Genomic DNA, 16,817 nt, shown 5'->3' with positions numbered 1-16,817 from the left:
ATTATATAATTCAACCCCGTAAAAGTGTTCAACTGGCCTTGGTCAGTCTTTCTGTTGTATTCTTTCAAAGTTACAAACCGTCAAAAAGACGAAAATCGGTACGAGCCACCTTAATACATCTTACGTGACCAGAACAAACAAGCGCGCGCGGAAAAAGAGTCTTTGCATTTGCTCACGTCAGCAGCGTACACCCATGGGCAAATGGGGGACACTAAATTGACCAATCAGAGCGCGCGCTTTACTTTGGTTATGTTATAATAACCCTCTTTCGCCAAAATATGTGAGTTGTAATTATTTGCGTGCTACCCTTATGTGACCGCAGGTGGAAGAGTTTGCTCATATTAACGGTTGGGAAGCCTACCCGGAGGAAGAAAACACAACTGATAAGTCGTCAAGTAAGACTTCATCGAGGGTCTCTACACCAGTAGGGGAAGTCGACAGCAAGAAGACTGAACCGGAAGTGGTTAAAACAGAGACGAAAGAGGCGAAGACGGAAAAGAAAGAAGACGAGGCCGAAGAAAGCAAGCCTGCAGCCATGGAGGTTGATAAAGATGAGCCAGGTATGAAAACAAACTTTGACTTAAAAGCCACTTCAAGCCACCTCTTCTTACAGATTACCAGACTTTTCTACTTCATTGAAATGCAACTTTCCTCTTCTTTTTGCGGTTTCATTTTTTTTTTTTTTGAAAGAATTTACATTGGTTATTTTTCATTTCTTGCGTGCATGTGAAATAACATACGACAGTTACTGAAGGCAGAGCAATAGTTGCATCCGATTTAAGAGGAACGATTCCTTACCTCCTTGCAATCAGAAATCCATAATTTGCACTACGTTTTCTGAAGTCACTCCAGTACCTTTTTCATTGTGAAGACTCGCTCTTAGTTTACGGCTTTATTTTAATCCCGACGGAACAGAGAAAGCTTTCAATTTGTGATTTGTGATACTTGAAGACTGTCTGCAAAATTAGGTATAGTAGTTTTCTTTGTTTAATTCGAAACATTTAACCGTTACCTTTTAAGTTAAAACAACTGATGACGAAAAGAAAGATGGCGTGAGACAAGAAAGTGGCGATACATCCAGCCCCACCGAAGGCGGAGATAGCGACAGCAAGAATGAAGGAGATAAACAAAACAAAGTGGATGAGGGTTAGCTTGGAATTTATCCAGATTAAGAAGCGTTATGATTAGTTTTGCTTACATCTTGAAAGTTCTAGTTTTGAGATTATAACACAATTGCACCTTCCCATTCTGCTCATTTCCGTTTGGCATGCAATTTCCCTCGACATATCTTTATCGGAATGATCCTCGCCCATATGTTGCAGCCATACAAAAGAGGGTTTTTTTTTTTTCCATTTTAAACTGTAAAAGTCAGAAGTGGCGGTGAACTGCTTGGAGTACTGAAGTCTAGATGGAAAGGTCTGGTCTCCGGTACTGACTCCCCCCTCTCTCAATGACTCTCTCCATTTAGAAGCTTGAACAAATAATAAGGTTTCTGTGGGAAATGCTCCTCGGTAACCAGCAACGGATCGTTGTCTTATTCAAGAAGATAAGCAATGCTTTTAATTGCTTCTAGCGACCGAAAGAAGTGAAACGTGGATGAAATTCATTGCCACGGATTACTTGGCCTGTGTGCCATTTTCTTGTACGCTAACTTTTTTCAATTTACGTGACAGGTGAATCTTACACCAAGGAGGAATCGAAGATGGAGGTGGACGCACCCAGCCCGAAAGTGGCTGCTGGGAAAGATCAGGTAACGGAAGATACGTCAGCCGAAACAGAGTCTATGGAGATTCAAAAACAACAAGACGAAATGTCTTTGGAAGAAAAGGACAAGAGCGGGGATACTGACGACAAAGACGATAACATTGTTGACTCCGATAAAAGTATGGGAGAAAACAATTCTAACTGTGCACAAAATGACGATAAAAATGTTGATTCTGATCTTAAGAAAGGTGATAATACGGAACAAGTCGATAAGACTGAAACAGAATCGGAAGAGTCCAAAGCTGATGGTGAGAAGGATTCATCCAACAAAATGGGCGATTGCAAACTGTCAGAATCAACCCAAGATACGGAAACGTCAGCCGAAGAAAAGGAGTCTGATGACGGGACAAAGAATCCACCAGAGACAGCTAAAGAGGGCGAGAAGAAATTAGAAAAAACTGAAACGGATGATGATGGCGATAAACCTTCAGGTGAAGCAGACTTGGTCAAAGACGACGTGAAAACTAACGGTGTTGTTGAATCAGACCACAAAACAACAGAAGATGCCTCAGAAAAGTCAGATGGTGCCGTGAAAACAGAACAAACTGCTGTGAAACCAGAAGCAGCAGCAGCGACACAGAAGCAGGATAAGTCCACTGAAAAATCTGCTGCGTCTGGCAAGGCCGGAGGCGCGCTTGGTGATCAGCGTCGCTTCATGTTCAATATTGCAGATGGAGGATTTACTGAGCTGCATACTCTGTGGGAGGTGGAGGAGAAGAGGAAGTGTGATGACATCTGGTGGAGATGCCATGATTACTGGCTACTGGCTGGCGTTGTTACGTATCCTACTTAATTCTCGTGTTAACCTTTTCCTTTAGAAAACAAACATTTCTATTTCGCTTTCTTCTCATTTGAACGCTCTTAAGTCGACAAATTTCAAATTGATGATTTATTACATGAAAGAGTCCTTTTTTTTCTATTTGTTGAGATGAGCTGATTATAGTAAACGAAGACGCACTTTAAATGCTACTTTTGTTTTTAGCATGCTTGATTGGGTTCTTTTCTTAGCCTCGCTGTTGGTACAGTTGTAGGCATAACAATGATGTTTCGGCACTTTTACGCGAAATCGAAGAAGTCACTACATAAACACTACAAGTCTCTTCAACTTTTCCCCGCATCAGCCTCGCATTCATGCTCAGGGCCTACTCGTTCCAGTACCGTCGGGGAATACGAATGTTATCCATTGAGGCCAGGTCTGATGAGTTGTAAATCATAATCGAGATTAGGCTGGTCAGCCTCTATGTTGCCACTATCCTCACCATTTCTAAATAATCGAAAGAAGTTTGTATGCAATTACAATTACGTTTTAAACGTTTAGATCCGTTAATTTGTTTCTTGTCCTTTGATAATTACTTGCTTCAAGCTTCAGGTAACGTTTACCTTGACTGAATTGCTGCATCTAGACATGGATATGGTCGATGGCAGGACATTGCAAATGATCGCAAGTTTTCAGTGATAAACGAGCCTTTTAAGAACGGTAAGTTTTTTACAAAGCTTATATCTTATTTCTCTAGCATAGCAAATTACATAGTTAAAAAAAAAACATAGAAAAGCCTTTTTAAAAGAAATGCTTGTGGTTTTAGTTTCACAAGCGCTGTTACGATGTAGAAGATTCCATTGCAACTACTTGTTCTTGTAACACAGGGCACGAAACTCTTCTTCATTGTCCGACTAAGTCCAGCAGACTTCTATAATTCATGTTGCTGAAAAATGTATTTACGACTAACATTTGACCTTGTTTGTGTTTCAGTCACTTTGGAATACAAGAACCGGTTTATTGCCCGCCGCTTTAAGGTAACTCGTGGAAATGTATATTTCTGGTGTCTTTATCATCTTTAAAGATCATGATTTTGTCGTTTTAGTCCGCAAGTCATACACCGTGTTCTCTCGCAGTACCTTGTTAGCTATTGTAATGGCTATGTTGCTTCGTGGATCCAGTGTAAAACTGAACTTCACCTTGGCAGAACATTTATGAAACATGACTTGCATTTCTACTATCATGCCGTAAAACCACGACTTGTTCTAGAGATTTCGCGATGCAGAGAGAATCGCCTAACCATCAACTTCTGTTTGGTGTTTAGTTGTTAGAACAGGCTCTAGTGATCGAAGAACAGTTACGGAGAGCAGAATCCATGAAGCTCAGACAAGATGCTAACCATCCAGCCATGGCTCTCAATGCACGGTAAGCGACAGGGCAAGAACCTATATGATTTTATGATTTCTCAGGTTACAGCCAGAAGCAACACGCGGAAAGGTTAGGAATTCTGACTCGCGCGCGTGTGTTACTCGCGTTCCCGCCGAGCGCCCACTTCACAGATTAGGATTGACTTTTGTGTCAAGGGATTAAAAAAAGAAGAGGTTCGGGGCGTAAGTCTGTATTCGAATTTAAATTGAACCGGAATGAGTGGAGCAAATAGATCGTTAACTTTTTTTTTTTTTTCTGGTAGCTATGAGTTTGTCCTCTGTGCATCCTACAAGAATAGTTATTCCCATCCTCGCAGAGTTTTGCCCTATTTTTATACTGGGTATTGTTAATGCTTTTTCTTTTCCTCATCGCCTCTCTTCATGCGGTTGCATTGATTCCAGGAAGAATGAGATAATGACTAATGTTTGGATTCTTTTACAGGTTTGCGGAGTTGGAATGTCTGGCAGAGAGTCATCAACATTTATCCAAAGAATCTTTAGCAGGAAACAAGCCGGCTAATGCTGTACTACACAAAGGTCAGTGAACCTACTACGAAGAGCTTTTTGTCCTGTTACGGTTTGCGTATAGTGTAGGTTGGAGCTGACTCTTAGTACATTTTTACAACGCAAACGGTACTGTAGTAAATACTTCTTGAAGTTGTATGATTTATGGTCGACTTAAGAGTAAGTGGCGCGTCTTTTTAGGTTAGAACTCTAACTTAAAGGTAATTTCTGCGCTGGCCAATTTATCCATAGAATTAACGTAATTACCCGAATAAGAAGGAAAAGTTTCGTGGAATTCTGAAAGCTGCAACTCTGGAAAGAATAGACTTGGAGCTAGCCATGAACGCCAAGAGGTTTGAAGAAGGAGTGGATGGGAGCCAATGGGAATTGGGACAAAAAGTTTAGGAAGATATAAAGGTTATCTGTGAAAACAATTGCTTTCAGTTCGGAATACGCCAATGCATAACTGCTTCAAATAAATAACCGTATAGCTATAGCAAACTCAAAAGAAGTATTTAAGTTCGTTTGTCGGTCATTCACAAATTTGCGAGGATCTTCAAGGGATGGGTTTTAGAAATAAAAAAACATAGCCATGCACTGCTTTTTTATAGACCAAATTTTGAACTCTCTTTGCAGTGCTTAACCAACTAGAAGAATTGCTCTCCGATATGAAGTCGGATGTCAATCGGCTACCGTCGGCTCTAGTCCGAATGCCACCCGTCACAGCTCGACTAAACATGTCCGAGAGAGGAATCCTCAGCCGCCTTACGAAACGTGAAGGGCCACCACCCAATGTCACGGTATCTGGAAATTTAATGCAGCCTGCCCCCATCCCCACCTCAGCAGCCTCAATTCCTATCCAACCCAAGGTGCAGCCGCTGGTACTCGCTGGAGGAACTGTCATACCTCCTGCTCCAGGTGTTAAGGGAAGACCTCCTTTCCGGTACGGTGTACCACCATTGTTTTATCCATCCGCCATGTCAGGTAGCAGTGCCACCCTAACAGTTCGTCCTCCTCCCCCCACCACCCTGCTGCTTCCTGTCCCCACAACAACGGTGAAGTCCGGATTGGTGCCGTCAGTGCCAAAACCCAGTTCTCCCCTGATAAGTCATCGCGTGAACTCTCCTACACCAACGCAGTATGTAACTGCACTAATCACCAAACCGGCGGGTAGTGCAGCGGTGTCAACAGTGCCTCAGCCAATATCAGGTGCTGTGAGTTCAACTCCTCCTCTGACTCCCGTGATCAACAGTGTTTACAGTCTGAGCACAGGGAAGACAGCAACGGAAGCGCAACGCAGCTCTACTCCTCCCACCTCTACCATCGGGGCTGGTATCGGAAAAATGCTTAGTAAGAAAGCAACTACACTCGTAGAAAACCAAATTACTTCTATTATACGTAGAGAGGCCTCTGCTATGGGTCTGATATCTTCGTCCAATCCCAGCTCCCCCACGGCAACGGAAACACGCGCTTCTCCCGGACCGAAGCAAACTGCTTCCCAGGCTGCAGAGGAATCCGACCAGGAGCAAACAACGAAGGCTGGAGACAAAAGCGACAAAGATCCTGACGTGATTTGTTTGGATTGATATAGAAAACATCGCCTCAGTCGCTACTATAATAGTTCTTATCGATAACGTCAAGAGACAGTTACTGGCTTGCGTTTCCTCATATGATTTATTACTATTTTTAATGTTGTTTTGACTTTAACTTTGTACTTGAATTTCCAATCTCATGCGGCTTGTAGAAATGAAATGGAAAGCTGGCTTTAATCCAATAAGGGGTCACATAAATGATGCTGCTGGAAATAAATTCTGCTTTTGATCCCCTTATGAGAAGTGTAGTACGAAATGTTTTGGCCTCGCGCCGGCTGAAGTTTTTGTAATCATGGTGTTTCCTTTGCGTTTTCTTTTCTAGTTCCTTTCCTTTTACGTACAGTTTGTCCGCTCCCCCTTTTGTTCTCTCATAGGTTCCGTTTTACGTCCTGTTTATAAACCGTTTGCATTCTTGGTGTATAACCTCGTATGCAAAAGATGCGAAATTTCAAAATGCAATGGAGTCACGATTCCTTTCAGAGGCCAAACGGGCGATCCATCCCCCTCATACAAACGATGGTCAATAATGGAGCCAAAATCGGGGCATGTTTGAACAATCAGCTCACCAGCGAAAGTCAACAAGAGAAGGGCTGCGGAACACGCGAACTCTTACGTTTTGAACTCGAGTTAATTAAGGTGGCTCGTACCGGTTTTCATCTTTTTGATGGTTTGTAACTTTGAAAGAATACAACAGAAGACTGACCAAGGCCAGTTGAACACTTTTACGGGGTTGAATTATATAATTATTGGTTATCCAAAAATAAGTGTGATTTCGTCACTAGCAGTTTCCATGGCAACGCTTTCATAGGCTTATTCAGACGCATTTTTTAGCTTGTGGCTTAAATAATTCGAAAACTAACCCGGTGACCCCCTGATTTTTTTCAGTCATTGCCTTTGGCACTTGAAAAGGAAAATGCACAAAGATTTTTAAAAAATTCTACGGGGCAGAATTTCAGAAAATCTACATAAAGGGCAATTTTCACACATCGCGAATTTCCTTCCGTATAATTTTCTAGTTTTTTTTTTTCTGATGATTCCTTTCGACGTTATTATCATGCTGGAACGATAAAAAGAAGGGGTCACCGGACTTGTTTTCATGCAATAGCTTTCGTGAGTTTAGCAATTTCCACGCGCGTTCTCGCGCATTTAAAAATCTGGATTCTTTAAGATCGACGCTTGCTCATGATCTGTTTTAGCTACCGCTGGCAATTGCGTGTGCTCGCGGGAGCACCTACGATCTGATGTTTACAGACGTTTACTGCTAAGAAAATCATTAAACAGCCGTCAAAGACAGCCTCCCGAACTCATCTTAAAAATCCTGCACATGTCTTCTGGCTATATCATATTATTTTCCTTGAAGTTTCAAAGTCTTCTTCCACTTCAGGTAGATTATCGTTCACTTGAGTTCTTTTTTCGCCGTCGCAAGATTTCATATCGGTTGAACATTTCTTTTAAATGTGAAGTGAAGCAACCTTTACTTCTCCGAAAATCGTCTTCGTTATCTTAGTTTCTATCTCCTGCATTCACCGTGGCCGCTCAACACATCAAATACAAGCTCTTAGGTAAACTCACATAAGTAGAAAAAAATCCTCGCGCCGCCATCTTGGCTTTAAATTTTCGACTTTCAATCTCGCGCTTCTTTCGCACGTTTCTCTCGCGTGTGACCCTAGAGTGATCTCTTCCCCGCGCGAGAAAACTGGTACGAGCCACCTTAAGGTGGTGGTGAGAACGCGCGTGGAAATTGCTAAACTCACGAAAGCTATTGCATGAAAACAAGTCCTGTGACCCCTTCTTTTTATTGTTCCAACATGATAATAACGTCGAAAGGAATCATCAGAAAAAAAACTAGAAAGTTCTACGACAGGAAATTTGCGATGTTTGAAAATTGCCCTTTTTGTAGATTTTCTGAAATTCCGCTCCGTAGAATTTTTTAAAAATCTTTGTGCATTTTCCTTTTCAAGTGCTAAAAGCAATCACTGAGAGAAATCAGGGGGTCACCGGGTTAGTTTTCGAATTATTTAAGCCACAAGCTAAAAAATGCGTCTGAATAAGCCTATGGAAGAGTTGCCATGGAAACCGCTAGTTACGAAATGACACCTATTTTTGGATAACCAATGATTATATAATTCAACCCCGTGAAAGTGTTCAACTGGCCTTGGTCAGCTTTTCTGCAGTATTCTTTCAAAGTTACAAACCATCAAAAAGATGAAAACCGGTACGAGCCACCTTAAGGCAATTGCGAAAGAAGAATTTTCTTTTTCGTTTTTCCTGTCATCTCTCTTTTGAGTTGTATTTCTCCCACTACACCTTTGCCCGCCCCTTATTACGTGGAGGAAAAAGCTTTGTTCGGCAGGCTACCATAGGATCTTAAAAAAATTGTTTCCTCTGGTCTCGGCTAATATAAAGAAATGTATAGGAATATTACCAAATGTAGCAGGGATGCGCAATGCGTATGAAAAATAAATAGTAAAAACTGGCACAAACAAGAAAAATTAAGATCATTAGAACCAAAGGACCTGGAGTTGTAAAATACTACTGAATGTATTCAGAAAAAAATCGGAAAGAGAGCAGAAAGCTACCTTAAAAACTAGAGATTTTATTTTGTTTGATCATTAGGGTTCTATATATATATCTTATTAACCAAGCGCAAGGGCCGCACTGGGAGAATATCGGCCCGAGGTCTTGACAGTACGGACCGAGCGCAGCGAGAAAAAAATAAAAATACCGAGGGCCGATATTCTTCCAGTACGGTCCCGAGCAAGCTTGGTTAATAAGAGATTTATTGTACGACTGAAGTTCAAAGGGACACAAGTGCGGTATCATTCAGGACAGTGCCCGGTCCAATACTGAGAGAATATTGACCGGCAATAGAGCATTTTGATTGGTTGATTTTAGTTATTGGCCCTCTGACTGCCCGAGTCGTGTAATAAAAGTTGTGTATGTACAGGCCAGTGACATTGGAGTACACCGTTGGTGGGTTAGAGACAAAGCTTCTTAGCACAAAACGGTGTGCAGAGGGAAACCCGCAAAGCTTTCAAAACAAGTTCCATAACTTGTTCTTTAGTTAGGTAAAACAAAAAAGATGTGCTGACTGACCCTCTGGAGAATCCGGGTATCGATCCCGGTACCTCCCGCATGCTAAGCGGGCGCTCTACCACTTGAGCTAATTCCCCTTTCCATGTTAAACACTATGAATCTTTAAAAGTTACCAACCCGTCAGAAACAGGGAAAACAACAGGATTTCGAATTTCTGGTGGTAACCGGTAAATTTCTCGGGCAACAAGTAGCACAAGTATTCTAGAGGAAAATAAGTGTTTTCCTGTAAAAAAAAAAAAAAAAAAAAGATTCTACTGGGTTTTTAGTGATACTCCATTATGTCATTATTATTACTGTTATTATGACTATAACTGTTTTTCTGTTTTCATGGTCATAAGATGCAGGTGCCTTCTGCCACCTGATGCAATGGCGATGCTTCTTTGCTCTGGCTATTCATTTCACCGAATTCTTTTCCTTGGCATCTCCAAACTTTTTATTTTCACTTGTTCAGAGCGTGGCACTAATAACACCAACTAAATACATGTACCAATGAGAAATTTTTAATTTTCTATTCACTATCAATTTTCTATGGCTATATTCAAAGCATTACCTCCACTTACATTTCTCAAGATCAGGGTACTCTCCAAAGGAGCCAAATAAAATTTCTTTCTTGGCAATAACTAATCTAGTTTGAGGTTTTGTTGATAAACATCTACTTACATTTAAATAATGTTTTGAAAGCGCACCGATAATTTGAGCTGTGGGATACGTAGATAAAAGGGTCAACCCCTGAACTTACAAAAGAAGGGCTAAACCTTTGGCTCGGGCAGTCTGGCTTACGAGTCGAAAATGGCGAAGAACTACCGTAATACTGGCAGGCGAAACACGCACCCCGCATACAAGTGTGGCTTTTGTGTAACCTGCGTAGCAGACGTAATTTTGGTTTGTTTTTCAGTGACCTCGCGGCTTCGCAACTTGCTCAGGCGCACCCCAACAAAACCGACAGCTACGCACACTATTTATTACACCTACAAGACCCAAGGAAGCTCGAGTCAACGCTTCAGTAGCGTACATTTTTGTTTTAAGTTTTTCATCAGCTCATATGTAAAACTCTTTTTAGCGTGATTCAACAAAAATCTGTACCTTAATCCTTCAATACCAGTTAAATCAGTTCCTTGAACAATGAAGGAATTTCAATTTTCATTTATTCATTTGTATTCGTTTTCAAGCTTATATTTCATCTGAATTTTACGAAGTAGTTGTACGACGATGTTTACACTCTTCGGAATTTACCAAGTTCATTATCTGGCCATCACCTTTTGTTATATAATTGAACGACGGTTACCGATGAGCTATTCGATACTTTCGGTACGCTTTCAAAGTCCGTAAACTCATTTGAATTGCAAACAATTTTTAAACGTTACCATTCATATTACACTCTTGCACGTGGAAAGGGCGAAAGAAGTTCCAGAAATTTCATCGTCTTTTGCAGCTTTTCTGGGGCTGCAAAACGCATCACTTCCACGGTATAACTTTGGCTTAAGTGTGGTACGTTCTGCCAAGTCCGGTGTGTGTTTCTTCCTTCGTTCGAAGTAGGGCTGGGCGTAGAACCTCTAAACAAAACATTCCTGTTGTTATTACCAGTCGCGTTAATGTACAAAGAGGAAATAGAAAGCCTAATAGTCAGGTTCGCGTGTTGATTCTGGTTACAAGACATGCTAGTCAGGGTCAACAATCGGATAAAAGGAACGCTGTTCCTAAATTTCTGTTTATTAATATCTGCATCAGATCCTCGATGGCTCTTGAAATGGATATGCATACAAATGATATTGACATATGCGTGGTTTCTGAAACTCATTTAAGACTCGATGTTCCTGATGCAGTTATTGCCATGTCTAATTATGCTCTATACCGTCGGGACAGGAACTGGAGTGGAAGGGATATGCGTAAAAATGGAGGAATTGCCATCTTTATCAGAAATAATATCACCGTTCTCGATGTATATAGATCGGAGGAGTTTGAACTAATTGCGATTACTACTTCCCTGCCCAAGGGACAACATATGCTAATTTGTGGGGTTTATCACCCACCGCTGCATAATTATCACGAACTGAATCTGATGAGCTGTATAATTGACTTGGCGGACTCTTTCTTGGAGAGTTTTCCGGACGGTTTGTTCGTCTGTAGAGGAGATCTTAATCAGATGGACATAACCCGTTTTGAATCGCTCTCGGGCTGGCGTCCTTTGGTCGGTTTTCCTACAAGAGGAGAATCGTGCCTGGATAACTGTTTCACCAATAATCCAGACCGTCTCCTGCATCTATTAATTAGTTAATTTGGTTGGGCAGAGGACGTTAAAGAACCCACTCATGAGATTACTGTGATGTGGTCTGGCCTGTTTACTGGAAATTGGGGGGAGGGGGCATTGTTAGATTTACCTTTAATCGATTGTAAACTGCTTAGCAGTCTTGTAAAGTCCCCCGCACAGTGTTGTAAAGCGCCATGAGCTCAGGATATGAGCGCTATATAAATAGAAGTTATTATTATGATTATTATTATTATTATTACCTGTTCAATTTTTGCTATCCTATGCAAATTCTGACGAAGACCGATCATAAGGGGGTGATATTACCACCGGGCATAGAGACTGCAGGGAACATCGCAAGGCCAATCTTTATTCTAAACTTGACCAAGTGGATTGGGGGTTTGCACTGGAGGACAACAATATCGAGAGCGCGGTGACAAGTCTCGAGACAAAATTCTGGATCTTATGAACGCTTATATGCCTTTAAGAACAGTAAAAATGTCTTTACGCGATGAGCGCACTTATCAAATATTTGTTGAAGATCAAGGCCAAAGTAACAAGTACTCAAAAAGACCGATGGAAACTTATTAATGGGTGAATTTCTAAAGCTATCATGGATAATAGAGTCCGTTTGAATTCTTCATGCGGTACTATCGGAAGTTCTGAGTGGTGGAAAAAACAAATACCATCTGTAGCTACAAAACTCCTTATCGTTGCACACTAAGCGAAACAGACTGAGGATCTCAATTGCTCTTTCAGTCTTTCGTGCACTGACAACGACTATCATAAACCAGAGTTCATACCCATTCCATCTGACGCTGAAATACCACGCGTAAGCGAAATGCAGGTATGGAGCCTCACTCTTGGGTTTAAAGAAGACCGCCACTGGCCCAGATCAGATCCCTTTCTGGATATGGAGGCACCATGCAGAAATTCTTACTCTTGTGGTAACCAAAATATGGAACCTGTCACTTGAAACCCACGTTTGGCCGGGTTCGTGGAAGAGTGCTAATATAACCCCCATTCCCAAGGTCGAAATACCCAAGGAAAATGGTGACTTTAGAGGAATAAACATAACCCTGGTTATTGCCAGAGCATTCGAAAAGGTTGTTTATAAGTCTTACGTCAAGAACGTTGTCGAGAGTAGTTTAAGCCCTACACAGTTTGCTTATAGAGAAGGTGGCAGCTGTACTGGTGCTCTGTTAACAATGCATTATTACACGACTCGGGCAGTCAGAGGGCCAATAATTAAAATCAACCAATCAAAATGCTCTATTGCCGGTCAATATTCTCTCAGTATTGGACCGGGCACTGTCCCGAATGGTCCCTAATAGTCCCGAATGATACCGCACATGTGTCCCTTTGAACTTCAGTTGTATAATAAACCTCTTATTAACCAAACTTGCTCGGGACCGTACTGGAAGAATATCGGCCCTCGGTCTTTTTTGTACAGACCTCGCTGCGCTCGGTCCGTACTTTCAAGACCTCGGGCCGATATTCTCCCAGTACGGCCCTGGTGCTTGGTTAATAAGATATATATATCATATTCTTAGGACTTTGGATCAAAAGGGATACGATGCAGTTAGGGTGTTTGCAATGGATTTTAGTGAGGCCTTCGATACCGTCAAACATGATCTTTTATTTTGTAAACTGAAACTCTTACCGCTTAATCCGTATATTTTGAATTGGTATTTAAGCTTTCTTACTGATAGGAGACAACAGGTTGTCTGCAATAGCATTACTTGTGATTGGATGTGCGTGAACAAATGCACTACACAAGGAAGCGTCATTGGCCCCTCTTTATTTAATATATTCATGAATGATCTGCAAACAGATCCGGACTGTGACTCCTTGTTGTTCAAGTATGCAGATGACTCCACTCTAATCATTCCAGTTTGGAAGGATGATAGTGATAGTAATACTGCTGCTCATGTAGTTAATAACTTTACAGAATGGTCTATCGATAATTCCATGAAGTGCAATATCTCTAAATGTAAAGAAATGGTTTTCCGAAAGAAGGGCTACAAAAATGTATTAGACACAGTACAGATTATCCCCCAACATTCACATCTATGTATTTTGGGGGTTGCATTTCAAGAAAATTGTAGGTTCTCTATCCACATCAAGAATAAGTTGGCCGCAGCTAATAAATGCCTCTCTATTCTTAGAACCCTTAGGAGGGAGGGTTATTGTCAGGCAGAGTTGGATAAATTATTCAGCGCCCTGGTTCTGCCTAAACTTACGTACGGAATATCAGTATATGGTTCATCTCCACAAGAACTTACTACCATACAATGCTTCCTGGATCGTTGTTACAAACGTAAATACACGTCTTCTCCGGTTTCTTTTATCAATTGCTTAGATAAGTCTGATATAGGTATCTTCAAAAAATTAAGTGCGTGGGAACATCATCCATTACACCACTACCTTCCCAGGATTAACTCTGCCACCCGTAGGCTTAGGCAAGTTAAGCCACCAATATATCCACTTTGCAATACTGAGCGTTTGAAAAATTCTTTTATTAATAGACTTAGTTTTAAGCATAACTTAGCTGTAAGTAATTAATACATATTTTAGCACATTACACTTTATATGTAACACTTGATATGTATTTTATCAGTGAAATAAAGACTATTTATTTATTTATTTATTTATTTTAGGGTGGCTCAAATTCGACGTCGAATATTGATGAATGTCCTTCTGTCTCGAAGTTTCCTGAGGTACAGACAGACAGACAGACATCTATATTTATACAGGATAGCCCCTTCAGTGTAGTAAACACTGGTATCAACGGGGGTCCTGTTACCCACCCAACCCACCCCAGGGGAGGACATCCATCACACAGTAATCTCGTGCGTGGGAATTTAACGTCTCCTGCCCCTAACACTGCATGAGACGGGACCTCCATTTATTCGTCCCTAACCGAGAAGACTAGAATATCTAACCATTTCTTGATGTTAAAGAAAGGAAGCATATTCTTCTCAGTTAATTTTAAGACCCTGAGTGTTGGTCCGGCCGGTATTGAACTCTCGACCTCCCGCACAGCAGTCCGGCGCTCTCCCAATTGAGCTAACCAGGCGGCGGTACATAACCTTATTGTATATAGATATTTTGTAGAAGTAGTGTCTCGCCGTTGCCCTTAAAATTAGTTCAAAATATAGAGTAGGATACAAAAAGCATACCATATACGGTACAGAATGAGAGTACTCCACAACTGCAGCCGCCATGGCAGTTCTTCTTGCAGCACGTGGTTTGAATATTTTTTTTAAATTTTTACTTTGAGGTTATTGATAGATTTGTAGTAATTTTTCGTTTTTTATTTCAATACTAGTTTTTATTTTACATGCAATCACTTATGCTCACAGTATGCCAAAATAACATTTCCTATCAACGTGCAAGTTGCTTCCCTGACACCTAACCACCGCCGCAGAGCCAAACAGGTGATCGTGAAAACGTTTCGACGCGCAGTCTTTTAAGAAAACCAGAGGACTTAAGAGACTTTAAATTCCTGTTTTATCTCACTTGTGTTCGAGATCGGATCGGAGCCGTTTAAACCCTGGCTGTTATGTACTTGGCGAGAAAATGTAACCCCATGACGCCTTTCACTACCCAGCAATATATATAACCTTAATAGGTACCAGTGAACTGTAAAAGAACAAATCCGTCAAAATGCTTAATGGAGCCCCTTAGGAAGAAGAGGCGAGACTTCTAGAATCTTCATGTGACAGATACCGGAATATACTCCAATAGCTGTGCGAGTTATACTCTCGTATGCGTAGATTGACTCTCATCTCGAATCGCTTCTAGAGGATTTCGGAACTAATGTTAAGTCGCTTTAATAGAATGGTAACTTTTATGATCTCTTGTTTGACTTCTTCCGATCTAGACATCGATCTTTATCATTCACAGTAATCTGAAGTACCAGTACTTACTAAAGAAGGGCATCCTATTATTGGAAATAGATTCAAACAACAACGTCAAGCATAGAATGAGAAAATCTTAAAATGGAAAATTCCAGGAAGGAAAAAGAAGCTGAGCGACGTTGAACATGGTCAGTAATTCAATTTTTTTGGGGAATAGGCCATTTTACAGTTGTGTACTTAGTTGCCAAGCCTTTGATTTGGAGTGAGGCTGAAGGTGACCTTGTTGTGATAGAGACCTGTAAGTGATTTACGTTTGAAAGGCAGCAAGGTTTGTATCATAACAAGGTCACCCGTAGCCTCACTCCCGTTCAAAGGCTTTGCAACCAAGCACACAACTGTATATTGGACTATTGAATAACGGATCTGCTTTGAACGCTTAACTTCTCCACTCCCAAGATCTCATTAAGAATCCCCCTTACTGTTCCCATCCACTTTTTCTTACATACCTCTGAGAAATGCGGTCCCCTTCATTTCTTTGTTTCGCAGCCCTCTTCCATCCACCTTTCGTCTATACATCATCAAACCAAGGTAAATATGCTTCTAAGACTTGAGATGCCGAGGTGCCCTTTGCTTCTGCATCTTTGATCAAGGCAATCTGTTATTTCTGAACAGCGCTTATTCAAGTCCCCCGCCCGCTATGTTCAATTCGACCCTTGGGCCTAGTTGTTCAAAGGGCGGATAACGTTATCCAACGGACAAATTACTATTCAGCTGATGATTGTTAACAAAAATTACGGCGGATAACGGATAACGATTCATCGAGTGGATAGCGTTAACCACTTTACGAACAACGGGGGTCAGCGGTTTAAAGGTTAAACTTTCTCATTCTCTTTTGCAGTATCTTTTATGTTTCCTCCGACATATTTCAGAATACGGCTAAAGGTTAAACAAAACACACGGATACTTTCAGGGATGTTTATTTCCTAGCTTTACAGAAATTAATAAAACAGACGTTTAAGTAATCTAGATTACAACAGTAATTCTCCCGTCTATTTTTCTTATATTTCTTCATGAGTTAGTTGTGAGAAGTTATATTAATGTTATCAGCGGAACTGTGTATCCAATGATATTGTCATATGCCTCTTCATATGACTATTCCTTTTTCTTGGCGGTGGGCGTTTTCAGTTGTATAAAATGTTAAATCGCGTAATCAACATGTAAACAAGCAGTTCCTAAATCAAAAACTGTCCAAGAAACAGCAAATTACAAGCAAACAATAGATGAACGAGTAATCTAGCTCCATAAAACAACGGTTCAGTTAAAACAATACCAGAACTACTGAACTCTCTCGTGTGGCGAACAGCGTAAAATTTTTTAGTCTGCCTCATCACAGAGTCGAAGAGTTGCAGAATCAACTTTTTGTCAGTTGGCTTGCCTCCATGATATTCGGAGTATAAATAAACGGTGCTGGGGATTATATAGGCTCGATTTCCGCCGCTCTCTCGAGTCCGGTCTTTTTTGTTTCTCCCCGGGGAGGAGCGCGGGCTCCTGTCCCGAGCAGCGGCTGGT

General features: G+C 41.1%; 1 protein-coding gene and 1 non-coding gene across 5 annotated transcripts in view; one reads left to right on the top strand and one right to left on the bottom strand.

The window, feature by feature from the left end:
* The window catches only part of LOC111329373 (ATP-dependent chromatin remodeler CHD4), a 34,107-nt gene extending 27,826 nt beyond the window's left edge, over positions 1 to 6,281 (top strand). For all 4 annotated transcript variants that reach the window (XM_022934067.2, XM_022934068.2, XM_022934066.2 and 1 more), the window contains 8 exons: positions 323 to 560; positions 1,021 to 1,146; positions 1,674 to 2,544; positions 3,168 to 3,241; positions 3,515 to 3,558; positions 3,846 to 3,946; positions 4,391 to 4,485; positions 5,089 to 6,281. In XM_022934067.2, coding sequence (XP_022789802.2) covers positions 323 to 560; positions 1,021 to 1,146; positions 1,674 to 2,544; positions 3,168 to 3,241; positions 3,515 to 3,558; positions 3,846 to 3,946; positions 4,391 to 4,485; positions 5,089 to 6,038 — 2,499 coding nt within the window. In that variant the 3' untranslated portion in view covers positions 6,039 to 6,281. The remainder of the gene's footprint in view (positions 1 to 322; positions 561 to 1,020; positions 1,147 to 1,673; positions 2,545 to 3,167; positions 3,242 to 3,514; positions 3,559 to 3,845; positions 3,947 to 4,390; positions 4,486 to 5,088) is intronic.
* Positions 6,282 to 9,144: 2,863 nt separating this feature from the next.
* On the bottom strand, positions 9,145 to 9,217 carry Trnaa-agc (transfer RNA alanine (anticodon AGC)). Its single transcript has one exon. It is a non-coding gene; the product is annotated as a tRNA-Ala (tRNA).
* Positions 9,218 to 16,817: the final 7,600 nt, after the last annotated feature.

This window comes from Stylophora pistillata, chromosome 8 (assembly GCF_964205215.1).
Source record: "Stylophora pistillata chromosome 8, jaStyPist1.2, whole genome shotgun sequence".
NCBI lineage: Eukaryota > Metazoa > Cnidaria > Anthozoa > Scleractinia > Pocilloporidae > Stylophora > Stylophora pistillata.
The sequence above is the reverse complement of the archived record's forward strand: the minus strand, read 5'-3'. Positions and strand labels throughout refer to the sequence as shown.